Source organism: Coregonus lavaretus (assembly GCF_964263955.1).
Source record: "Coregonus lavaretus genome assembly, chromosome: 7".
NCBI lineage: Eukaryota > Metazoa > Chordata > Actinopteri > Salmoniformes > Salmonidae > Coregonus > Coregonus lavaretus.
The window spans coordinates 35,315,716-35,340,804 of NC_139994.1; the positions used below are offsets into that span (position 1 = coordinate 35,315,716).

Below are 25,089 nucleotides of genomic sequence, written 5' to 3' on the forward strand. Positions count from 1 at the left end.
CCTACAATGTGATTTTCTGGATTTTTTATTCTCATTTTGTCTGTCATAGTTGACGTGTACCTATGATGAAAATTACAGGCCTCTCTCATATTTTTAAGTGGGAGAACTTGCACAATTGGTGGCTGACTAAATACTTTTTTTCCCCACTGTATATCATTGTATTGGTTGCAAGAATTTTGTATAATAATTTAAATTGAAAAACAAAGTTTTGAATCAGGCGTCGTTGTGTGCATCAGATCATAAGCAATGTGCCATGGAATCAGTCAATCGAAAATCTCTTCCCAACTATTTTGCAACCTGTATGGTGCAGCTGTCAATTTTTTGTTCCTTAAATGAAACTGGTATACTTTTTTATTTATCACCATTTTCTTTAACCAATTTTGGTCTTTAATGCAGGGCCAACAGTTTCTTATCTCCTCCCCCTTCCATTGCTGTAATGCTGCAATCAGTTGGTTGTAATTTTGGATAGAGCAGACGTTTCCATTTATTTTTGTTAACTGCAAAAATGTGCAACTCCCCCAGTCCTATTTTTCCAAAAATGTTTTCCAAAAATATTTATTTTTTTAATCAATTTGTATGTTCTGGTGGCTTAAACTGAAATTGCAACCAGCTTTCTATAGCTTGTTTTAAAAATAGCGATATTTTGGAGATTATTTCATTTTCAAATAACCAAAAGTGAGAGGTTGTAATCTGAGAGGTAGTGTTAGCTAAACTGGGAATCAGGCCTTGGAGAGACATTGGTAATGTCAGATATTGTATACAACTCAAACCATTTCTCCCTCATAGTGTTTATTGAAAAGCCAAGTCCCTTTACTGTCAGTTGAGTACAACATACAGTACATGAGCATTGGCACAGGGGTCATCTATCAATGAGGTATACATGGAGCTGGTACAGTAGGTGTTCTTAGGGATACTGTAAACTGGAGCACTGCTCTAGGGTGTTCTTTGACTCACATACAGGTGAATGGGGGAAACATCCAATAGGAAACATAAATATAACAGAAGAGGTAGTAAAAACACCGATCAGGAGAGAGAGAGGGCGAGGTAAAGCTAATCCAAGGCCAAGACAGGCCCAGAGGGTGAGAGTGTGGGCGGTCAATGTGGCCAGCGAGGCCATCAGGGTTACACAAGTGTTTATGGGTTATAACTTTTATTGTGTCCTCTTTTTGTTGATGCCACTAATGCATTAAGTACAGAAGGATGCATTAGGAGGCCCCAAGGCATTCTGGGTTGTTTGGACTATGTGCATTTACTTTATTTATTTTTCTCCATAAGCTCGGTCATGAGCCATCCGGCCACCATTGAACAACTTTGTGTGTGTGTGTGGTTGTATGTGTTTGTGACAGAGAGAAAGAAAGAGAAAGATAATGTGTGTGTCTGTGTGTGAGTGTAAGCAAGGTGGTATTCAGAACCCATATAAATAATATTATGCCATTACTGAGAGAGAGAGAGAGAGAGAGAGAGAGAGAGAGAGAGAGAGAGAGAGAGAGAGAGGGGGCAGAAAGAGAGAGAGAGAGGGGCAGAAAGAGTGGGGGAACGCATCAGAGAGAGCACATCAGGATAGAATAGAGAGCACTCACCAATGTTGTGTATTTTGATATTGGGCCTGACTGTGTAGTCAGGTGGTGTCTGACTGGAATCATCACCGTGGGAGACTTGGAGAGAGAGGAACACAAATATGCAAAGTCATTAAAATGCCCACACTACTTATTTTACACACTAACTGGGCAGTCACTTCTCTATATAGTGCACTACTTTTGACCAGAGAGCAGGTCGCGCCTCAAATGGCACCCTATTCCCTATATAGTGCACTACTTACAGTGCCTTCAGAAAGTATTCACACCCCTTCATTTTTTCCACATTTTATTGTGTTACAAAGTGGGATTCAAATGGATTTAATTGTCATTTTTTGTCAACAATTTACACAAAATACTCTGTAATCTCAAAGTGGAAGAATAATTCTAACATTTGTAAAAAGAAGTCATGAAAAATAAAATACTAATATATCTTGATTAGATAAGTATTCAACCCCCTGAGTCAATACATGTTAGAATCACCTTTGGCAGCGATTACAGCTGTGAGTCTTTTTGGGTAAGTCTCTAAGAGCTTTCCACACCTGGATTGTGCAACATTTGCCCATTATTCTTTTCAAAATTCTTCAAGCCCTGTCAAATTAGTTGTTGATCATTACTAGACAACTATTTTCAGGTCTTGCCATAGATTTCCAAGCAGATTTAAGTCAAAACTTTAACTCGTCCACTCAGGAACATTCACTGTCTTCTTGGTATGCAACTCCAGTGTAGATTTGGCCTTGTGTTTTAGGTTAGTGTCCTGCTGAAAGGTGAATTAATCACCAAGTGTTCTCTAGGATTTTGCCTGTGGTTAGCTCAATTCCATTTCTTTTTTATCCTGAAAAACTCCTCAGTCCTTAACGATTACAAGCGTACCCATAATGTGATGCAGCCACCGCTATTATTGAAAATATGGAGAGTGGTACTCAGTAATGTGTTGTATTGGATTTGCCCCAAACACAACACTTTGTATTCAGGACAAAAAGTGAATTGCTTTGCAGTATTACTTTAGTACCTTGTTGCAAACAGGATGCATGTTTTGGAATATTTTTATTCTGTACAGGCTTCCTTCTTTTCACTCTGTCAATTAGGTTAGTATAGTGGAGTAACTACAATGCTGTTGATCCATCCTCAGTTTTCTCCTATCACAGCCATTAAACTCTGTAACTATTTGAAAGTCACTATTGGCCTCATGGTGAAATCCCTGAGCGGTTTCCTTCCTCTCCGGTAACTGAGTTAGGAAGGACGCCTGTACAGTGCCTTGCAAAAGTATTCATCCCCCTTGGCGTTTTCCCTATTTTGTTGCATTACAACCTGTAATTTAAATTGATTTTTATTTGGATTTCATGTAATGGACATACACAAAATAGTCCAAATTGGTGAAGTGAAATGAAAAAAATAACTTGTTTCAAAACAATCTAATAAATTAATAACGGAAAAGTGGTGCGTGCATATGTATTCACCCCCTTTGCTATGAAGCCCCTAAATAAGATCTGGTGCAACCAATTACCTTCAGAAGTCACATAATTAGTTAAATAAAGTCCACCTGTGTGCAATCTAAGTGTCACATGATCTGTCACATGATCTCAGTATATATACACCTGTTCTGAAAGGCCCCAGAGTCTGTAACACCACTAGGCAAGGGGCACCACCAAGCAAGCGGCACCATTAATACCAAGAAGCTCTCCAAACAGGTCAGGGACAAAGTTGTGGAGAAGTACAGATCACGGTTGGGTTATAAAAAAATATCCAAAACTTTGAACATCCCACGGAGCACCATTAAATCCATTATTAAAACATGGAAAGAATATGGCACCACAACAAACCTGACAAGAGAGGGCCGCCCACCAAAACTCACAACAAAGATACCAAAGATAACCCTGAAGGAGCTGCAAAGCTCCACAGCAGAGATTGGAGTATCTGTCCATAGGACCACTTTAAGCCATACACTCCACAGAGCTGGGCTTTACGGAAGAGTGGCCAGAAAAAAGGCATTGCTTAAAGAAAAAAATAAGCAAACACGTTTGGTGTGCGCCAAAAGGCATGTGGGAGACTCCCCAAACATATGGAAGAAGGTACTCTGGTCAGATGAGACTAAAGTTTAGCTTTTTGGCCATCCAGGAAAACGCTATGTCTGGTGCAAACCCAACACCTCTCATCACCCCGAGACCACCATCCCCACAGTGAAGCATGGTGGTGGCAGCATCATGCTGTGGAGATGTTTGTGGGGAAATCATGCTGTGGGGAAACTGGTCAGAATTGAAGGAATGATGGATGCCGCTAAATTCAGGGCAATTCTTGAGGGAAACCTGTTTCAGTCTTCCAGAGATTTGAGACTGGGACGGAGGTTCACCTTCCAGCAGGACAATGACCCTAAGCATACTGCTAAAGCAACACTCGAGTGGTTTAAGGCGAAACATTTACATGTCTTGGAATGGCCTAGTCAAAGCACAGACCTCAATCCAATTGAGAATCTGTGGTATGACTTAAAGATTACTGTACACCAGCGGAGCCCATCCAACTTGAAGGAGCTGGAGCAATTTTGCCTTGAAGAATGGGCAAAAATCCCAGTGGCTAGATGTGCCAAGCTTATAGAGACATACCCCAAGAGACTTGCAGCTGTAATTGCTGCAAAAGGTGTGCAAATGATACAACTCCCCCCAAAATCCATTTTAATTCTAGGTTGTAAGGCAACAAAATAGGAAAAATGCCAAGGGTGGTGAATACTTTCACAAGCCACTGTATCTTTTTTAGTGACTGGGTGTATTGATACACCATCCCAAGTGTAATTAATAACTTCACCATGCTCAAAGGGATATTCAATGTCTTATCTTTACCCATCTACCAATAGGTGCCCTTCTTTGCAAGGCATTGGAAAACCTCCCTGCTCTTTGTGGTTGAATCTGTGTTTGAAAATCACTGCTCGACTGAGGGACCTTACAGATAATTGTATGTGTGGAGTACAGAGATGAGGTAGTCATACAAAAATCATGTTAAACACTATTATTGCACACAGAGTGAGTCCATGAAACGTATTATGTGACGTGTTAAGCACATTTTTACTCCTATCGAGCAGATGATTAAGGCATATTCACTGAGAGGGAAAGTATTACACACTGATAGTCTAGACTTGGCATTACATTATCATCAGCTCAGTGAGATTTTAAAAGAGAATGCACATTGCTTATCCATATTCTATTGCACTGCAAAGAAGGATGTAGCATATGGTACAAGGATTTCACATATTGATAGAGAGTTGCTGTACTGTGTGTTAATATGTTAGATATGAGGCATATGGTAAGTATGTGTATTTGTAGAGAATAATGCTCTCAAAACCAAAGGGATAGGGCAGAGATACAGTGGAATGTGAATAGCAGAGAACAATTGAGTTCAGATGGTAGCTAAGCTGTTAAGCAGACCTTGCAGATTAAAGGTTGTGGTTTGTAAAGTAAACACTATCACACACATAAAATCACACACGAATGCACGGACACACATACACACACACTTTATATCCACTTTATACCCCAAAATACACACACACACACACAAACACCCCCCTCCCCGCACACAACCCGAGTGGACACTTCAATAGATTAGCCCTGACACTCAGAGAGGGGGTTAAGGTGATGTGTACACAGAAGCTGACACTGGCCTGAGTGTGGGATGTATTAATGCTGACAATGTTAGAGAAGTAGGGAGAGCTTTCAGCACAGGGATTTGATCAAAGGCCTGCAGGGGAGAGAGGCTACCGGAGTAAAAAAGAACACATAACATCACTATCAGAGAGAGAATCAACTATCAGAGAGGTGGGAAGAGGAGCGAGAGGGGGAGATGGTGAGGAGAGAGAGGAGGGCAAGAGAGGAGAGAGCGAGAGGAGAGAGAGAGAAATAGAGAGAGATAGAGAGGGAAGATGAAGAGAGAGGGGAGAGAGAGAAGATAGAGAGGGAAGATGAAGAGAGAGGGGAGAGAGAGAAGATAGGGAGAGAATGAGAGAAAGGAGAGCGGCTGAGAAAGGGGAAAGCATCAGAGGGAGAGAGCACATCAGGATAGAAGAGAGAGCATTCCTATCAAACACTATCAGAGCACTGAGACCCAGAATAACACTGAACATCAATGCCCTGGAACATAGAATAACATACAACCCTGGAACACAGTGAGATAGTTATAACCTCACTATAAGAACACTGGGAAATCACTGTCAGAAGCTGTAGCCTCAGGTCTCCAGTGTGTGTACGTGTGAGTGTATACGAGAGAGAGAGAGAGAGAGAGAGAGAGAGAGAGAGAGAGAGAGAGAGAGAGAGAGAGAGAGAGAGAGAGAGAGAGAGAGAGAGAGAGAGAGAGAGAGAGAGAGAGAGAGAGAGAGAGAGAGAGAGAGAGAGAGAGAGAGAGAGACCCACCCGTGGAGCAGCAGACGTAGACTCTCAGTCTCAGGCAGCTGTGGCCATGGTGATGGGTGGGCGTGGCTTCAACAGAACACAGAAGAATGTCAGCCATGTGCCATCTAGAGGCCAGCCTATGAACTAACATGGCTTTGGCTTTTTGGCACAATATGTCTTTGTCCCATATGGCACAATATTCACTATATACTGCACTACTTTTGACCTATAGGCCCTGGACAAAAGTAGTGCAGTACATAGGGAATAGGGTGCCATACGGGATGCAACCAAAGTGAAATGGTCATTATAGTTTATTACAGCAGTTTAACACAGTTACTTTATAGTGGTACATTTATTCAAAAGGAACAAAGTATATTTGGGGGTGTGGTGTAAGAGTTAAATTACCTAATGTAGTTTAATGACTCACAAATTGAATGCTGTAATAATCCAACTCTAACTTACTAAGGTATGTAGGTGAGTGCTACACATTGCTAATGGCTGAAGCTAATTCCCACTTACGATGTAAAGTACATGCACTTGGGCAAGCGCTATATAGATAGCCCATGCAATCGATTGTCATTACTCGACTATAACACTATATAGACAACGAGTATCTCAGCTCCACCACTTACAGATATAGTAGTACAATCATCATTACATAATTATTATACTCCTATACAGACTTAGTATAGAAATATTCCGCTCACATATGTAGTAGTACTCGTGGCCCACGTTGAACTCGTAGCCCAGGGAGAAGGCGCTGTAGCGCTGGAACTTCTCAGAGAACTTGATGGGCGCGTGGGGCGCATGTGGCCGGTTGCACTCCCAGCGCTTGAAGCCAATCTGGGGGTCGCAGGTGCGGTAGCCGCGGTAGCTGACCATGTAGAGGACGTACTGCTCAGCCACGGTGCGCTCCAGTGTCCCCCGCTGGCTGGTGGCGGTACTGTTGTAGTGCGGGCAGTAGATGTCCAGGTAGTCGTTCACCGCCACCTGCACCGTGTAGCCCTCCCTCCGTAGACTGTCGAGAGAGAGAGAGAGAGGGGAGAGAGGGGAGAGAGGGGAGAGGAGACAGGGAGATGGAGGAAGGGACGGAGAGAGAGGGAGGGAGAGAGAGAGTGGGGGAGGGAGGGAGAGAGAGAGAAAGGTGGAGGTAGAGGGAGGAAGAAGAAATAAAGAAAGAGAAAAAGAAGGAGAGAGAGAGAGGAGAGAACAAATACATTGATGAGTAACAGCATACTATACAACTCTTATCAGGAAGGGACTACTTTACCTGTGCATAAAAATAGTATTTTTCTCACTCTATTCCCAGTGGCAAAACCAACCAGGGTTGCTGCAGAAAATAATATCCAAGCCTTCAAGCCTACTGTCATTCCCATGAGCATGACATAGTCTGCGTCAGTGAGGCGGAAGGAGATCATGCCATTGGAGACGTGTGGCTCCTCTACCACAGGGAGGAGGGATATACTGACATGTGAAGGGGTCCCATGCGCGCATGGCGATCGAACACAATGTACCAGTGTGTTAGCAGGTACAGAAGGTCAATCTTGGGTTGGGACATGTGACGTCGCTTTAGCCTTAAGTGAGGAAATGAGGTGACATGATTTAACATCCTACCTCATAACATGGCTGTTAATCATTCTATGTATACTCATTATCATAACTGTACAAAGTATTATCATACAAACTTCTTATGCTTATCCTGAAGGGATGGAAAGGGCAATTAATGAGATGTGAAGTATCCTTAGCTGTGGGTAGGAATCTGTGTCAGGATAAATGGCAGGGGAAATCTGCAACAACTGGAGCTGTATTGACTACTATGTAACATTAGGCGGCAGTATTGCGTTGCATTCAGCTCTAGGGTTTCCTCTCTCACTCTCTCGCACCCTTTATCTCAATTACAATCTCTCTCTATCTCACACACACACAAAAAATTAGCAAACACACATGAGTGAACGCTCACACGCATGCGCGCACACAACACAATACAATACTAGGTCAGGTCTCAAGGGAGATTATTATTCAATTACAAAATGAGGATCACAACACCGTGTGGTGTGTGTACGTTTGCATAAATCGCTGCAGTTGCTCTGGCTCAGACATAAAAGGCCACGTTACTCTATTGAGCTTCCTGAGGTTGGCACTGTGTTGAAGGCCCAGACTAAATATGGGTCTCTCTCTCTCTCTCTCTCTCTCTCTCTCTCTCTCTCTCTCTCATGCAGACAGATGAATATCATATCCCTTAACCACTGTTCTTTCCTTGCCATCAATCTTATCTCCTTGCTCGTACCCCACTCCTCTCTCAGATGTTGGATGACAGATTTTTGTCTCGCAGTGTTGCAAAAAGAAACAACACAGCCATGCTTCAAAGGGACTATATTTAGAGAGAATGGGAGAGAGAGGGGGAGGGAAGAAAACGAGACAGGGGAAAGAGAAAGAGGGGGGAGGAGAGAGAGAGGAGAATAGAGTAAGAGATAGTAAAAGAGGGAAAGGAAGAGGAAAGATGGAGAATGTGATGATGGGGAATCATGGATGCAAATGGGGTAGAAATGCAGGAAAGGAGCTTCAGTCATTGAGAGAGTAGGGGGAAAGGAATGAGTGAGAGTGTGTGTGCATTTACAAGTGTGTGTGTGCATGTGGGTGTGTGTGAGTGAGTGTTGAACACTGCGGCTTTAGTAGCGCACTTAACATGATGACAGAATTTTAGATCACAGTTCCGTCATAAAGGCACAGACAGAATCAGAGGAGGAGAAGGAGGAGGGAGGAGGAGGGAGATGGACGAGGTGATGCTCTATAGGTGTGTGGAGTCAGACGTATACTGAACAAAAACATGAACGCAACAGGCAATAATGTCATTGATTTTACTGAGTAACAGTTCATATGAGGAAATCAGTAAAATTAAATAAATTCATTAGGCCCTAATCTATGGATTTCACATGACTGGGAATACAGATATGCATCTGTTGGTCAAATATATCAAAAAAAAAAAAAAAAGGGTCTCAAAATGGGCCTCAGGATCTCGTCACGGTATTTTTGTTCATTCAAATTTCCATCGATAAAATGCAATTGTGTTCATTGTCCGTAGCTTATGCCTGTCCATACCATAACCCCACCGCCACCATGGGGCACTCTGTTCACAACGTTGACATCAGCAAACCGCTCGCCCACACAACGCCATACACGTTGTCTGCGGTTGTGAGGCCGGTTGGAAGTACTGACAAATTCTCTAAAACAACGTTGGAGGCGGTTTATGGTAGAGAAATTAACATTCAATTATCTGGCAACAGCTCTGGTGGATATTCCTGCAGTCAGCATGCCAATTGCACGCTCCCTCAAAACTTGAGACATCTGTGGCATTTTGTTGTGTGACAAAACTGCACATTTTAGAGTGGCCTTTTATTGTCCCTAGCACAAGGTGCACCTGTGTAATGATCATGCTATTTAATCAGCTTCTTGATATGTCACAGCTGTCAGGTGGATGGATTATCTTGGCAAAGGAGAAATGCTCACTAACAGGGATGTAAACAAATTTGTGCACAAAATTTGAGCATATGGAAAAAAGCTTTTTGTGCATATGGAACATTTCTGGGATCTTTTATTTCAGCTCATGAAACATGGGACCTACATGTTGCATTTATATTTTTGTTCAGCGTATAAGCAGTCCACTTAGTGACACATGACACATGAGGTGGTGGGGCAAGGAGGGGTTGGGAAGGGAGGAAGATTTAACAACAGAGAGAGGGAGAAAAGTGGGAAGAGGGGGAGGTCTATGGGAGAAACTAAACAGGACAAAGAGGGGAAAATACAGTGAATGATGACAAACAAGTGAATAAAATGGAGAGAACGGAAGGCAGAGGGAGAGACAGAAATGTAGTGCACCCCAGGGATACACATATATGTAGTAGTGCAGGGACAAAAGAGTAATGGTGCCTCTCTTTCTCATCCTCTCTCTCCCCGCTGTGCATTGTCTCTGTGTCGTTTCTGCTGTCTCATCATCATTTTCCTATGAGTGGGAAAGCACTGCTCGTTAGTACAGCCAGCACAAGCTGGTGAAGACAGCCTAGAGAGAGGGGCGCGAGGGAGAGAGGGGAGAGACAAAGACAAAGATAGCACCACTGTACCTTGCACCACTGTCTCCACTAAAACAAGTATTTTGAGAATACAGCAACTATCAATAAATAACAAAGATACTGTAAAAGAGAAAGACCACAGACCACAGTGGACAGAAACTAGCGGTCTGTTCTGCAGTGTAAGATCTAAATAAAATAAAATTTTCAACCAAACCAACTTCCATTGTGAATGAGCATAAACTAAATGTCCATTACCGTTACATCACAGACAATACTGTTAGAGTAACAGCATTGACTGTTAGTAATAGTACATCTACATGCTGTTTACATGCAGGCTGCTGTCTGACCATCATATCCAACCAAACCTCTCCATTGTGGATGAGTATAAATAATATGCTCATTCATGTTAGTCATTACTGTTACATCACTGTCAATACCATCACCGTAAAAGCATTGACTGTTAGTAATAGTAGATCACTAGATCTACACGCTGTTCACATGCAGGCTGCTGTCTGTCCTAGCCTCACGACTCACACTAAATTATTCCGTTGCTCTGTCATTCGCTACATACTTTAGTCTGAGATTGCCATTGCATTCATAAAATGGTCAATACCGTTACATGATTCATTATGTTACATGGTTCATTATCGTTACATTCATGTCACTGCTGTTACAGTAACAGCATTGACTGTTAGTATTAGTAGTGTTAGTGTATCTACGCTGAACAAAACTATAAACGCAACATGTAAAGTGTTGATCCCATGTTTCATGAGCTGAAATAAAAGATCCATAGAAATGTCCCATTTGCACAAAAAGCTTATTTCTCTCAAATTGTGTGCATAAATTTGTTTACATCCCTTTTAGTGAGCATTTCTCCTTTGCCAAGTTAATCCATCCACCTGACAGGTGTGGCGTATAAAGAAGCTGATTAAACAGCATGATCATTACACAGGTGCACCTTGTGCTGGGCAATAAAAGGCCACTTTTTGTCACACAACACAATGCCACAGATATCTAAAGTTTTGAGGGAGCGTGCAATTGACATGCTGACTGCAGGAATGTCCACCAGAGCTGTTGCCAGATAATTTAATGTTAATTTCTCTACCATAAGCCGCATCCAACGTCGTTTTAGAGAATTTGGCAGTATGTCCAACCGACCTCACAACCGCTGACGACGTGTAACCACGCAAGCGCAGGACCTCCACATCCGGCTTCTTCACCTGCGGGATCGTCTGAGACCAGCCACCAGGACAGCTGATGAAGCTGAGGAGTATTTCTGTCTGTAATAAAGCCCTTTTGTGGGGAAAAACTCATTCTGATTGGCTGGACCTGGCTCCCCAGTGGGTGGGCCTATGCCCTCCCAGGCCCACCCATGGCTGCGCCTCTGCCCAGTCATGTGAAATCCATAGATTAGGGCCTAATTAATTTATTTCAATTGACTGATTTTCTTATATGAACTGTAACTCAGTAAAATTGTTGAAATTGTTGCATGTTGCGTTTATATTTTTGTTCAGTATACATGCCGCTCACATTCAGATTGGTTTCTTAGTCTGACCATCAAACAACCTTCATTCAATCCCAATAAAATCGTCATCATCATCATCAATCCTCTCCCTCAAGGTCACCATTAAGGATTTACAGTTACAACACAGGTGAACCCATGTAATAAATGTACCAGTAACATAGTGATGCAGAATCAATGTCTTCCTCTGATTTCTCCAATTGTCTAACTAATAGAAGACCGACAGGCTCCTCTAGCTGCGGAATGAGACAGGGACAGGCTCTGCGGTTTTTTCTCGTACCTCAACACCAAAAGTCATTACATCATCTCCAAGTAAAAGTACACACCGTCTCCAGCAAATCCTCCCTCCACTGATTTGGTTAGCCTCGTAATTAACGCACAATTTACTGTGTTTCGATCCAAAATGGAGGCTGAAAACAAATGCTGAGGCGTGGGGAAAAAAAGAGCTAGACGCTGCAGCCTTTCAGGCCTGGGATTACCCCTGGATCTGACTGGAGTCTAGTGATGATTCAGAGATGACTCAGGGTGGTGGTAGTGGGTGCTGCTCTACACTTTACACACACAGAGACGCATGCACAAACCGACGCATGCACACACACAGCACCAGTCTGTGAGCCTCACGGTAGACAACTCCGCTGTGTCCTCCTCCCAGAGTGCGAAGAGCCTAGGCGTGACCCTGGACAACACCCTGTCGTTCTCCGCCAACATCAAGGCGGTGACCCGCTCCTGCAGGTTCATGCTCTACAACATTCGGAGAGTGCGACCCTGCCTTACACAGGAAGCGGCGCAGGTCCTGATCCAGGCACTTGTCATCTCCCGTCTGGACTACTGCAACTCGCTGTTGGCTGGGCTCCCTGCCTGTGCCATTAAACCCCTACAACTCATCCAGAATGCCGCAGCCCGTCTGGTGTTCAACCTTCCCAAGTTCTCTCACGTCACCCCCCTCCTCCGCACACTCCACTGGCTTCCAATTGAAGCTCGCATCCGCTACAAGACCATGGTGCTTGCCTTTGGAGCAGTGAGGGGAACGGCACCCCTGTACCTTCAGGCTCTGATCAGTCCCTACACCCAAACGAGGACATTGCGTTCATCCACCTCTGGCCTGCTGGCTCCCCTTCCTCTGCGGAAGCACAGCTCCCGCTCAGCCCAGTCAAAACTGTTCGCTGCTCTGGCACCCCAATGGTGGAACAAGCTCCCTCACGACGCCAGGACAGCGGAGTCACTCACCACCTTCCGGAGACATTTGAAACCCCACCTCTTTAAGGAATACCTGGGATAGGCTAAAGTATTCCTTCTAACCCCCCCCCCCCCAAATTGTAAAGTGGTTATCCCACTGGCTATAGGGTGAACGCACCAATTTTGTGAGTCGCTCTGGCTAAGAGCGTCTGCTAATTGACGTTAATGTGCCCTTGAGCAAGGCACTTAACCCTAATTGCTCCTGTAAGTCGCTCTGGTTAAGAGCGTCTGCTAAATGACTAAAATGTAATGTAAATGTAATTGAGTCTGACTGCACACATTAGGGAAACAGGTCCCCATAGAGGAGCCAGGTCAGATTGGAGCTACTAAATGAATACCGTCCAATGACTGTAGTGATTCCAGCATGTGACAGTCTCCCTCTCAGGCAAAACAGCCAATAGAGGGGGCAGGTGGAAACAAAGGCCGCTCTCTGATTAGTGGAGAGCTGATAGTAAAAGACCACCAGGTGATGTCACAACACAACAAATAAATACCAGACTTTGAAGTACTTTCTTTACAGTGTACTTCAGAAGTACAAAACTACTAGCCTATAATAATGTATTTTCTATCAGCAGAGGTATGAGAGGAGTGTATGTCTGTATGCCAAATGGCACTCTATTTACACTATATTGTACACTGCTTTTGACCAGGGCCCAGTTCCCCAAAAGCATCTTAAGGCTAAGTTCATCATTAGTTCTACTTGATCCTATGCTATAACGATGAACTTAGCCTTAAGATGCCTTTGGGAAACCAGGCCCAGAGCCATATGGGCTCTGGTCAAAAGCAGTGCACTGTGAGGAATGAGGAGCCATTTGCCCTCTGCCCTCTCTCATTTGTCTCTGAAGGTGAGTCTCTAATTGTGAGTGGATATTAAAGTCCTCTGGCTCACCTCTATTCTTTCTCAAAGTGCCTCCTGATGAAAAGCAGATCTCATTCTCTCTCTTTCTTTATCTATTCCCTCGTTCTCTCAGAAGAGCTGTATTGATACCAATACAAAAAGCTGTGGTGTAGACAAGGCTCGCTATCTGAGAGCTCACTCGAAATGGGTTGTGTCAGAGAATGGAGGCTCTCATCACAGTGAATTCTCCACAGTGCCCTCCTCAGTGGGAATGTCAGGCACATGTTGTTTCGGCGAAGGCATACGAGAACACAGTGCTTATCCTGTAGACATGTCTCCTCTCAGGCTACAGGCCACATTGATGAGACAATGGTGTAGAAGAGCCAAGGGGTGAGAGGACTCCTGGAGGAGGTATGTGGACACGCACACGCGCACAGACACGTGCCCACACTAGGACACACAGACGCACGCACTCACGCATGCAAACACACACACATACAGTGGGGGGAAAAAGTATTTAGTCAGCCACCAATTGTGCATGTTCTCCCACTTAAAAAGATGAGAGAGGCCTGTAATTTTCATCATAGGTACACGTCAACTATGACAGACAAAATGAGAAAAGAAAATCCAGAAAATCACATTGTAGGATTTTTAATGAATTTATTTGCAAATTATGGTGGAAAATAAGTATTTGGTCACCTACAAACAAGCAAGATTTCTGGCTCTCACAGACCTGTAACTTCTTCTTTAAGAGGCTCCTCTGTCCTCCACTCGTTACCTGTATTAATGGCACCTGTTTGAACTTGTTATCAGTATACAAGACACCTGTCCACAACCTCAAACAGTCACACTCCAAACTCCACTATGGCCAAGACCAAAGAGCTGTCAAAGGACACCAGAAACAAAATTGTAGACCTGCACCAGGCTGGGAAGACTGAATCTGCAATAGGTAAGCAGCTTGGTTTGAAGAAATCAACTGTGGGAGCAATTATTAGGAAATGGAAGACATACAAGACCACTGATAATCTCCCTCGATCTGGGGCTCCACGCAAGATCTCACCCCGTGGGGTCAAAATGATCACAAGAACGGTGAGCAAAAATCCCAGAACCACACGGGGGGACTAGTGAATGACCTGCAGAGAGCTGGGACCAAAGTAACAAAGCCTACCATCAGTAACACACTACGCCGCCAGGGACTCAAATCCTGCAGTGCCAGACGTGTCCCCCTGCTTAAGCCAGTACATGTCCAGGCCCGTCTGAAGTTTGCTAGAGTGCATTTGGATGATCCAGAAGAGGATTGGGAGAATGTCATATGGTCAGATGAAACCAAAATATAACTTTTTGGTAAAAACTCAACTCGTCGTGTTTGGAGGACAAAGAATGCTGAGTTGCATCCAAAGAACACCATACCTACTGTGAAGCATGGGGGTGGAAACATCATGCTTTGGGGCTGTTTTTCTGCAAAGGGACCATGACGACTGATCCGTGTAAAGGAAAGAATGAATGGGGCCATGTATCGTGAGATTTTGAGTGAAAACCTCCTTCCATCAACAAGGGCATTGAAGATGAAACGTGGCTGGGTCTTTCAGCAGGACAATGATCCCAAACACACCGCCCGGGCAACGAAGGAGTGGCTTCGTAAGAAGCATTTCAAGGTCCTGGAGTGGCCTAGCCAGTCTCCAGATCTCAACCCCATAGAAAATCTTTGGAGGGAGTTGAAAGTCCGTGTTGCCCAGCGACAGCCCCAAAACATCACTGCTCTAGAGGAGATCTGCATGGAGGAATGGGCCAAAATACCAGCAACAGTGTGTGAAAACCTTGTGAAGACTTACAGAAAACATTTGACCTGTGTCATTGCCAACAAAGGGTATATAACAAAGTATTGAGAAACTTTTTTTATTGACCAAATACTTATTTTCCACCATAATTTGCAAATAAATTCATTAAAAATCCTACAATGTGATTTTCTGGATTTTTTATTCTCATTTTGTCTGTCATAGTTGACGTGTACCTATGATGAAAATTACAGGCCTCTCTCATCTTTTTAAGTGGGAGAACTTGCACAATTGGTGGCTGACTAAATACTTTTTTCCCCCACTGTATATTAAAAACTTTATTTGAATCCACAAATCACATTACACTCGAGAAGGAAACAAACATTTCTAAGGACATGGAAATTTGGACACTTATGGGTACAGTTAGCGCCTCATTCTCCACACAGCAAGGCTGCCCATGACTGCTGACACGGAGCAGTACCTTGTTAGCTGCTTTGCCTCTGTCTTATGCAGGCCTGCAATCTGATGACCTTGTACTGTCAGCCTATGTACATGGCAGAGACTCCCGAACATCAGCACCACAAGCTTGCACTGATAACCAAGGTTGCTCAAGCGTGACATGAGGGGCTGGTATTTCAGTAACTTGTCAGCAAAGGCCTGCTCCATGTAAGAGTGAAAAGAGCAACCCACTTCCAAAATGAGCATCTCCCTCCGGCGTCCCCCCACAACAACAATATCTGGCATAGTTGGTATACAAGAAAACACATCATCATCAAACCATCCTCCAATGACAAGAGAAGGTTTGTGAATGTGTGCTGTTGGTGAGGCTACCCCTCTCACCTCAGTAGCTATCAGGTCGACAAGGCGGTCATGTCTAGCTATGTGCAGGTCTTTGTATGAGCGGCAACCATTAACAACATGTGCAACAGACTCCATTACATTTGACTCGTGTAAGACACACACACACACAGTCAACAGACAAACACATAAACCGAAGGACAAAGAATGCCAGCGAACAGCCCCGAGAAATAGAAAAGTAAACCCAGGAAGAAGCACACTGAAGCCATAAGACAACAGAACCATACCTACTTCCAAGGTTTCAAAGAGCAGTGTGAGCTTTGAAGTGTGTGAGAGCCTCAGCAGCTCTCATAGGAAGTCTGCTACAGTGGGGTGTTAGCTTTCACAAACCTAACTCTTTAAGCCTCTCCTTTGGGTTCGCACTGAGAGAGAGAGAGAGAGAGAGGGGGGGGGGGGGAATGATAATGAGAGAGAGTATGAGAGAGAGAGAAAGAGAGAAAGGGAGAGAAAGGAAGAGAGAGTGAGAGAGATAGAGGATGAGTGAGAGGGATAGAACAGAAGAGAGAGATCATTGGAGAGGGAGAGAAGTAGAAAGGGAGAGCGAGAGGAGAAAAGGAGTGCTACCCTATTTAGTCTGGGCCTTCAACACAGTGCCAACCTCAGGAAGCTCAATAGAGTAACGTGGCCTTTAGTGTCTGAGCCAGAGCAACTGCAGCGATTTATGCAAACGTGCACATACACACGTATGTACGGACACACACAAATCCACGGTATGCAAACTTGTGCTTGTGAGCATATCAACACACATACTGTACATTGCTTATTCTTATACACACACTGTCCACATAGTTACCCATACAGTGCCTTCAGAAAGTATTCATACCCCTTGACATATTCCACATTTTGTTGTGTTACATCTTGAATTCTAAATGGATTAAATAGATTTTATTCCTCACCCATCTACACACAATATCCTTTAATGACAAGTGAAAACATGTTTTTAGAAATTTTAGCAAATTTATTGAAAATGAAATACAGAAATATCTCATTTACATAAGTATTCACACCCCTGAGTCAATACTTTGTAGAAGCACATTTGGCAGTGATTACAGCTGTGAGTCTTTCTGGGTAAGTCTCTAAGAGCTTTGCACACCTGGATTGTGCAACATTTGCCCATTATTATTTTCAAAATTCTTCAAGCCCTGTCAAATTGGTTGTTGATCATTGCTAGACATTTTCGGGTATTGCCATAGATTTTCAAGTAGATTTAAGTCAAAACTGTAACTCGGCCACTCAGGAACATTCACTGTCTTCTTGGTAAGCAACTCCAATGTAGATTTGGCCTTGTGTTTTAGGTTATTGTCCTGCTGAAAGGTGAATTAATCACCCAGTGTCTGGTGGAAAGCAGTCTGAACCAGGTTTTCATCTAGGATTTTGTCTGTGCTTAGCTCCATTTAGTTTATTATTTATCCTGAAAAACTCCCCAGTCCTTAACAATTACAAGCATACCCATAACATGATGCAGCCACCACAACTTGAAAATATGGAGAGTGGTACTCAGTATGGTGTTGTTTTGGATTTGACCCAAACATAACACTTTGTATTCAGGGCATAAAGTACATTTCTTTACAACATTTTTGCAATATTACTTTAGTTCCTTGTTGCAAACAGGATGAATGTTTTGGAATATTTCTATTCTGTACAGGCTTCCATCTTTTCACTCTGTCAATTAGGTTAGTATTGTGGAGTAATGTGGTAATGTGGTCCTCTGTGGTCCTCTGTAGCTCAATTGGTAGAGCATGGCGTTTGTAACGCCAGGGTAGTGGGTTCGATCCCCGGGACCACCCATACGTAAAAATGTATGCACACATGACTGTAAGTCGCTTTGGATAAAAGCGTCTGCTAAATGGCATATTATTATATTATATTATATATTATATTATATTATATTATATTGAGTAACTACAATGTTGTTGATCCATCCTCAGTTTTCTCCTATCACAGACATTAAACTCTATAACTGTTTTAAAGTCTCCATTGGCCTCATGGTGAAATCCCGAGAGTGGTTTCCTTCCTCTCTGGCAACTGAGTTAGGAAGGACGCCTGTATCTTTGTAGTGACTGGGTGTATTGATACACCATCCCAAGTGTAATTAATAACTTCACCATGCTCAAAGGTATATTCAATGTCTTATTTTGACCCATCTACCAATAGGTGCCCTTCTTTGTGAGGCATTGGAAAACCTCCCTGGTCTTTGTGGTTGAATCTGTGTTTGAAATTGACTGCTTGACTGAGGGCCCTTACAGATAATTGTATGTGTGGGGTATAGAGAGGAGGTAGTCATTCAAAAATCATGTTAAACACTATTACACACAGAGTGAGTCCATGCAACTTATTTAGGCTTGCCATGACAAAGGGGTTGAACACTTATTGACTGAAGACATTTCAGCTTTTCATTTTCTATTAACTTGTAAAAATTCAGAAAAACATATTTACACTTTGACATTATGGGGTATTGTGTGTAGGCCAGGGGTGTGAATACTTTCTGAAGGCACACCGTGTGAAAATAATTACAACATACACACACAGAAATAGCAGAAAAAAATGAATGAATGTTTGATCCCTTCTTAAAATAACCTGTCCCTTTAAAATATATGTTTGTGCAAACAACCTACAGCTTGCCTTACATAGCCAAGTGAAGACGCCCAGGGTAATTATTTACACGTTACACAACAGTACACTGGTGCAGTGCTGAGGAAAACTACTCAGGTAGCAACTAAATCTGTATCCTGGTATAAGGTGAGTCCAGGCCATCCAGGTTTAGAGCAGCAAGAGCAGAGCGGTGGAAGATGGACCATATTTTGCTTCCTGAATAATTGACTGGCACAAGAACACGTGGTTTCTCTCTCTGTTTATTGCAGCTCTCTCTGTCTCAGGTCCATGACTTGGGCGGCAGGTACATAAAGACCTTACTAAACAGGAGAGAATACATACGTTCAAGGTATTATCTGTGATAAAACAATAAAGTGGGTGAACCTATGTCAAGGTCTTCTCCAAGGCAAGTTCTTTATTCTGACTCCGTGTCTATATAATACCCAGACGTTCTACAAGTTTACTTACGCTGTAGGATCATTTTTCTTCTAATAGGGATTCAAGGTTCTTATGAATGGAAATAAGGGTCGCTCTGGATAAGAGCATCTGCTAAATGACTTAAATGTTAATGTAAGGGACCACAATGAAATAAGTCATTGACCGTCATCCCTGACAAGTGTTAAAATGTATGTACTGTGTGTATGTGTTTTGACACAATAAAGTCAATAGCCCAAAATGTTAAATTGTCAAATGAAATCAATCAATGAACAGTTGAGTGGCTGGCTCGTCAAGGACCGCCAAATATATTGAGAAGAGAAAGATGAGCATTAGCTGGAATTACATGGCAGAGGGAGTATGTACTAAACCAAGTGCAGCAAAATAAACAATCTCATACTTTCCAAATTCACTAAACCCACCATCTTTGAAATCCCACTCCAGAACTGGTTGTTACGTTCCCCAGCTAGAAAACCAAATCATGTCGCTCAAACAGAAGGGGGAACTAACAAAGAGTTACTGACAACAACCAAAACAGGTGGGGTTATAGGAGGGGTTCTGAAAGACACTCATGGGGGTGTCCACTGACTAGAAACAACAACTGGAACATAAGACACCCACCATGAGCGGCCACTACATTTGCCCAAGAATAGGCAAACAAAAGAAAATCTCTCTCTCTCAGGGTGCCATTTGAAACGCAGCCAGTGAGACTACATCAACACCTTCAATGGGCAGAAGAAACACTTTAATGTAGCCTAATATGGGACAATACGTATTTCGAAGGACAAATACAATAGGAGAAAAAGATGGAGGTTTTTTACAGACTGCAGATTGATATTGCACTTCTGGGTTAAAAACTGGGGTTGTGTTCATCTGTGAATGTGGTGGTTGTGGAAACAAGACAAGGTGAGAATGAGACAAAGGGGAAAACACACATGCACACGGAAGTGAGTGAGCACACACAAAATGGACTGGCAAAATGTTCTAAATTCTCTGAATTTTAGTTGGTTTACTATTCTTGTGTACTAGTAAAACGTGTACACACCGACACACACACACAGAATGAGAGAGCCTTGTTAACTACTTTAATCAGTGTTAATCACTGCAGACTCTCGCCTCACTGTCAGACTGAGACCAGTCTGTCTGACTATAACAAAAAGAGAGAAAAAGAGAAAGAGAGAGAGAGAGAGAAGAAGAGAGAAAGGGGGGGGGAGAGGGAGAGAGGGGAGGGTGGAGAAAAAGAGGCACAGAAACAGCTTGTAAAAATGTGAAATGGTATCTAAAAATATACAGTGCCCACAGAGCCGCGAGACCGTGGCAGTTTTGATGTACTTTATCTTATACTTCAAGGTCTATTTCTTAGGCCCATATGGCCAGGCCTTGGCGGGAGAGGTGGACAGGCCAAGCCATCACGGTCAGGTTTTAATTTCAGTCAGGGCCAGGGGGACAGCACGGAGGGCGGGGAGCGAGGGACCACGGAATGCAGAGCAAGCCAGGCGGAGAGATAGAGAAGAGGGGAGGTAAAGAAGGAGAGATGAAGGGATACAGGGGGAAGAGATAAGGGGAGAGGGGGAGGCAGTGAGGGGGGAATGAGAAAGGAACAGCAGCACAGAAATGGAGATAGAGAGGTAATGTGCTTTACACAGAGGAGAAGAAAGGGAGGCCCAGACGGAGGGAGGCAAAGGGGGAAAATTGAAAGATAAGAGGGATAGATTATTAAGAAAAGACGGATAATGTATAAATAAACTTGGAGCGAAACGGAGAAAGGCAGCCAAAGAGAGAGAGGGAGAGGAAGAGAGTTGAGATTGTGTTTATCCAAAAATAATACAAATTTGTTTTTTTGAAGAAATGGCTTTGGCCTTCACGGTTTAACCAAAACTTTGTAGAAAGCTTAGCCGCCTGCATAGCAGGAATAGTCATCAGAATAGTAATGCCTGTGTTTGGTGATTAGAATTTCAGATAGAGTCTGCCTGTGCTCAGGCTATGATGCGAGGCCCTAATGCAGCCAGTTTGTATAGTGGAGCATGCAGGAACTCTGAATGTGACCTTATGTGCGTAAAAAGATAGCATAGAACGTCAACTAATGTGTTTCTCTTTTAGCGAGCATGTGAGCGTAGGAATTGCATGTGTGGGCGTGCATTCATATGTGCAGCTGGAGCATGATGGAGAGGAGGTGGTCAATGTAATCGTGCGTAACATAGGCTACCCTACAGAACATACTGGAGTGTGTATGGCTCGTGACTCGCCAAGCAGCACTATTGAGGGTTAAGTAATTCAGATCTGCTAGCCAACATGCTTTGTGTTCTGGTGTGCTAGTGTTTATACAGTACAGGGCACTTACAGTACCAGTCAAATGTTTGGACACACCTACTCATTCAAGGGTTTTTCTTTATTTTTACTATTTTCTACATTGTAGAATAATAGTGAAGACATCAAAACTATGAAATAACACATATGGAATCATGTAGTAACCAAAAAAGTGTTAAACAAATCAAAATATATTGTAGATTCTTCAAAGTATCCGCCCTTTGCCTTGATGACAGCTTTGCACACTCTTGGCATTCTCTCAACCAGCGTCATGAGGTAGTCACCTGGAATGCATTTCAATTAACATGTGTGCCTTCTTAAATGTTAATTTGTGGAATTTCTTTCCTTCTTAATGCGTTTGAGCCAATCAGTTGTGTTGTGACAAGGTCGGGTTGGTATACAGAAGATAGCCCTTTTTGGTAAAAGACCAAGTCCATTTTATGGCAAGAACAGTTCAAATAAGCAAAGAGAAATGACAGTTCATCATTACTTTAAGGCATGAAGGTCAGTCAATCTGGAAAATTTCAAGAACTTTTAAAGTTTCTTCAAGTGCCATTGCAAAATCCATCAAGCGCTATGATGAAACTGGCTCTCATGAGGACCGGCACAGGAAAGGAAGACCCAGAGTTACCTCTGCTGCAGAGGATAATTTACCAGCCTCAGAAATTACAGCCCAAATAAATACTTCACAGAGTTCAAGTCACAGACACATCTCCACATCAACTGTTCAGAGGAGACTGTGTGAATCAGGCCTTCATGGTCGAATTGCTGCAAAGAAACCACTACTAAAGCACACCAATAAGAAGAAGAGACTTGCTTGGGCCAAGAAACACGAGCTATGGAAATTAGACCAGTGATAATCTGTCCTTTGGTCTGATGAGTCCAAATTTGAGATTTCTGGTTCCAACCGCCGTGTCTTTGTGAGACGCAGAGAAGGTGAATGGATGATCTCCAGCTATTTGACCAAGATTGAGAGTGATGGAGTGCTGCATGATGGAGTGCTGCATGACCTGGCCTCCACAATCACCCGACCTCAACCCAATTGAGATGGTTTGGGATGAGTTGGACTGCAGAGTGAAGTAAAAGCAGCCAACAAGTGCTCAGCAGATGTGGGAACTCCTTCAAGACTGTTGGAAAAGCATTCCAGGTGAAGCTGGTTGAGATAATGCCAAGAGTGTGCAAAAGCTGTCATCAAAAAGCAAAAGGGTGGTTACTTTGAAAAATCTCAAATATAAAAGATATTTCGATTTGTTTAACACTTTTTTGGTTACTACATGATTCAATATGTGTTATTTCATTGTTTTGATGTCATCACTATTATTCTACAATGTAGAAAATAGTAAAAATAAAGAAAAACCCTTGAATGAGTAGGTGTGACCAAACATTTGACTGGTACTGTATGTGAGGTAGTGCCAGGCGGATACATACAGACACACACACGTACACATGGACAGCCACACACATGCACACACACGCACACGCACACACACACACAGGTCACAACAACTCCCTGTTGCTGCTACCTTGGCAGTGTGTGTGTGTGATTGACAGCTGTCAAACGACAGAGCACCAGGAGGAGGAGAAGAAGAGAAGGAGAGAGGGAGAGGTGTCAGGGTAGAAGTGAAAGGGAGAGCCAGATGGAAGGACAAAGATAAGGGAAGAAGAAACAGAGGGGAAAGACAGGGATGAGGGAGGGATGGATGGATGAGGGAGGGATGGATGGATGGATAGATGAGGGGTGGATGGAGGGATGGTGTCACGATTCTCTAAAGCAGAACCCAGAAGCAGACCAGGACAAGGTGAGTAGACAGAAGGGGAGTATTTATTTAACGACTCAAATGTGGAAGCAGGATAATTCAGGAGACGGAGCGGGCAGCGGAGGTGAGTTGGTGGAAGTGAATAGGCAGATCCAATGATGTTACAGAACCCACCGACGACCAGGCAAGGGTGGAGTGAATGTTCCGGGAGAATAACTGTAGAAAGAGTAAACGGAGGTAAATACACGGCAACCAAAAAGTACAAAACAACAAAACTAGCTCTAGAAAACTTGAGGCTGATACGCTGACACAACATACTGTTCATGGCTAACGATCCGGCAGGGAATGGATGTCAGGTCAGAGCTTATGAAGTGAAGAGGTGATGATCAGGACCAGGTGTGCAGATAGCTGATGAGATGCAGGTGCGGGTAATCGAGAGATCTCCCGCCTAGCTTCGTCGCCCGGCAACCAGACAGGGTGCGTTCAGGAACCTTCAGGAACAGACTCCAAGACAGAAAACAGGCAACTCAGGCAGAAACAGACTCAGGAAGCGGGATTCATGACAGTAGCCCCCCTCCGACGAACGCCACCGGGCGGACTACCCGGAGCGCCAGGATGGAGGCTGTAGAAGTCATGAAGGAGGTCAGCATCAAGGATCTGACGCCGAGGAATCCAACTCCTCTCCTCAGGACCATACTCCTCCCAGTCCACGAGATACTGGAAACCCCGACCCCGCCGTCTGGAATCCATGATGTGGCGCACCGTGTAGACAGGACCACCTCCGATCATCCGAGGAGGAGGAGGAGGAGGCGGAGGGGGCAGCAGAGGGCTGAGGAGAACAGGCTTGAGGCAGGAGACATGAAAGGTGGGATGGACTCTGAGCGTCCTAGGCAATTTGAGTCGAACCACAACAGGATTAATCACTCCCCTGGAGATGATGTACCCGAGGAAGGATATAGTGTGGGCGTGAAAATCACACTTCTCTGCCTTCATAAACAGGCGGTTCTCCAATAAACGCTGCAGGACCTGCTTGACATGCTGGACGTGGCTGGAAAGCTCCTTCGAGAAGATGAGAATGTCATCCAGGTAAACGAACACAAAAAGACCGATCATATCTCTCAGAACGTCATTCACCATACTTTGGAACACTGCTGGGGCGTTGGTCAGTCAAAACGCCATCACTTGGTACTCGAAATGTCCCATAGGTGTATTGAACCCAGTCAACCACTCGTCCCCCTCTCTGATCCGGACCAGATGATACGCATTGCGTAGATCAAGCTTCGTGAACACAGTAGCACCCTGTAAAGAGTCGAAAGCAGAGCTCATCAAGGGCAGGGGATACTTGTTCTTGACCGTAATATCATTCAAACCCCGATAATCAATACACGGTCAAAGAGAGCCATCCTTCTTACTCACAAAAAAGAATCCTACTCCCAGGGGTGATGACGAGGGACGAATGAGACCAGCAGCAAGAGACTCCTTTATGTAGGTCTCCAAGGCTTCACGTTCAGGTCGAGAGATACTGTATACTTTTTTTCCCAAGATGGCGTAGTAGTGCAGTTGTGTTTTTATCGTATGTCTGTAAATAGCCTGTAAATACCCTATTTTTCTGTATTTTTCGTACATATTTCCATATCAGACTTTTCATCCTTCTACAAAATATACTTTCCTGCAACCCGCCTCACTCAATGTGGAACGGATTCTATTATTGACTTACCTTTATCTAGAATCTAGAATCTCCAGTTGAAGCCA

General features: G+C 43.6%; 1 protein-coding gene across 1 annotated transcript in view; it reads right to left on the reverse strand.

The window, feature by feature from the left end:
- Window positions 1-707: 707 nt before the first annotated feature.
- LOC311132510 (ephrin-A3-like) overlaps window positions 708-25,089 on the reverse strand; it is a gene marked incomplete at both ends in the record, with an annotated part of 73,521 nt that continues 49,139 nt past the window's right edge. Inside the window, 4 exons of the mRNA XM_084165787.1 lie at window positions 708-712; window positions 1,581-1,655; window positions 5,972-6,037; window positions 6,658-6,968. Coding sequence (XP_084021913.1) covers window positions 708-712; window positions 1,581-1,655; window positions 5,972-6,037; window positions 6,658-6,968 — 457 coding nt within the window. The remainder of the gene's footprint in view (window positions 713-1,580; window positions 1,656-5,971; window positions 6,038-6,657; window positions 6,969-25,089) is intronic.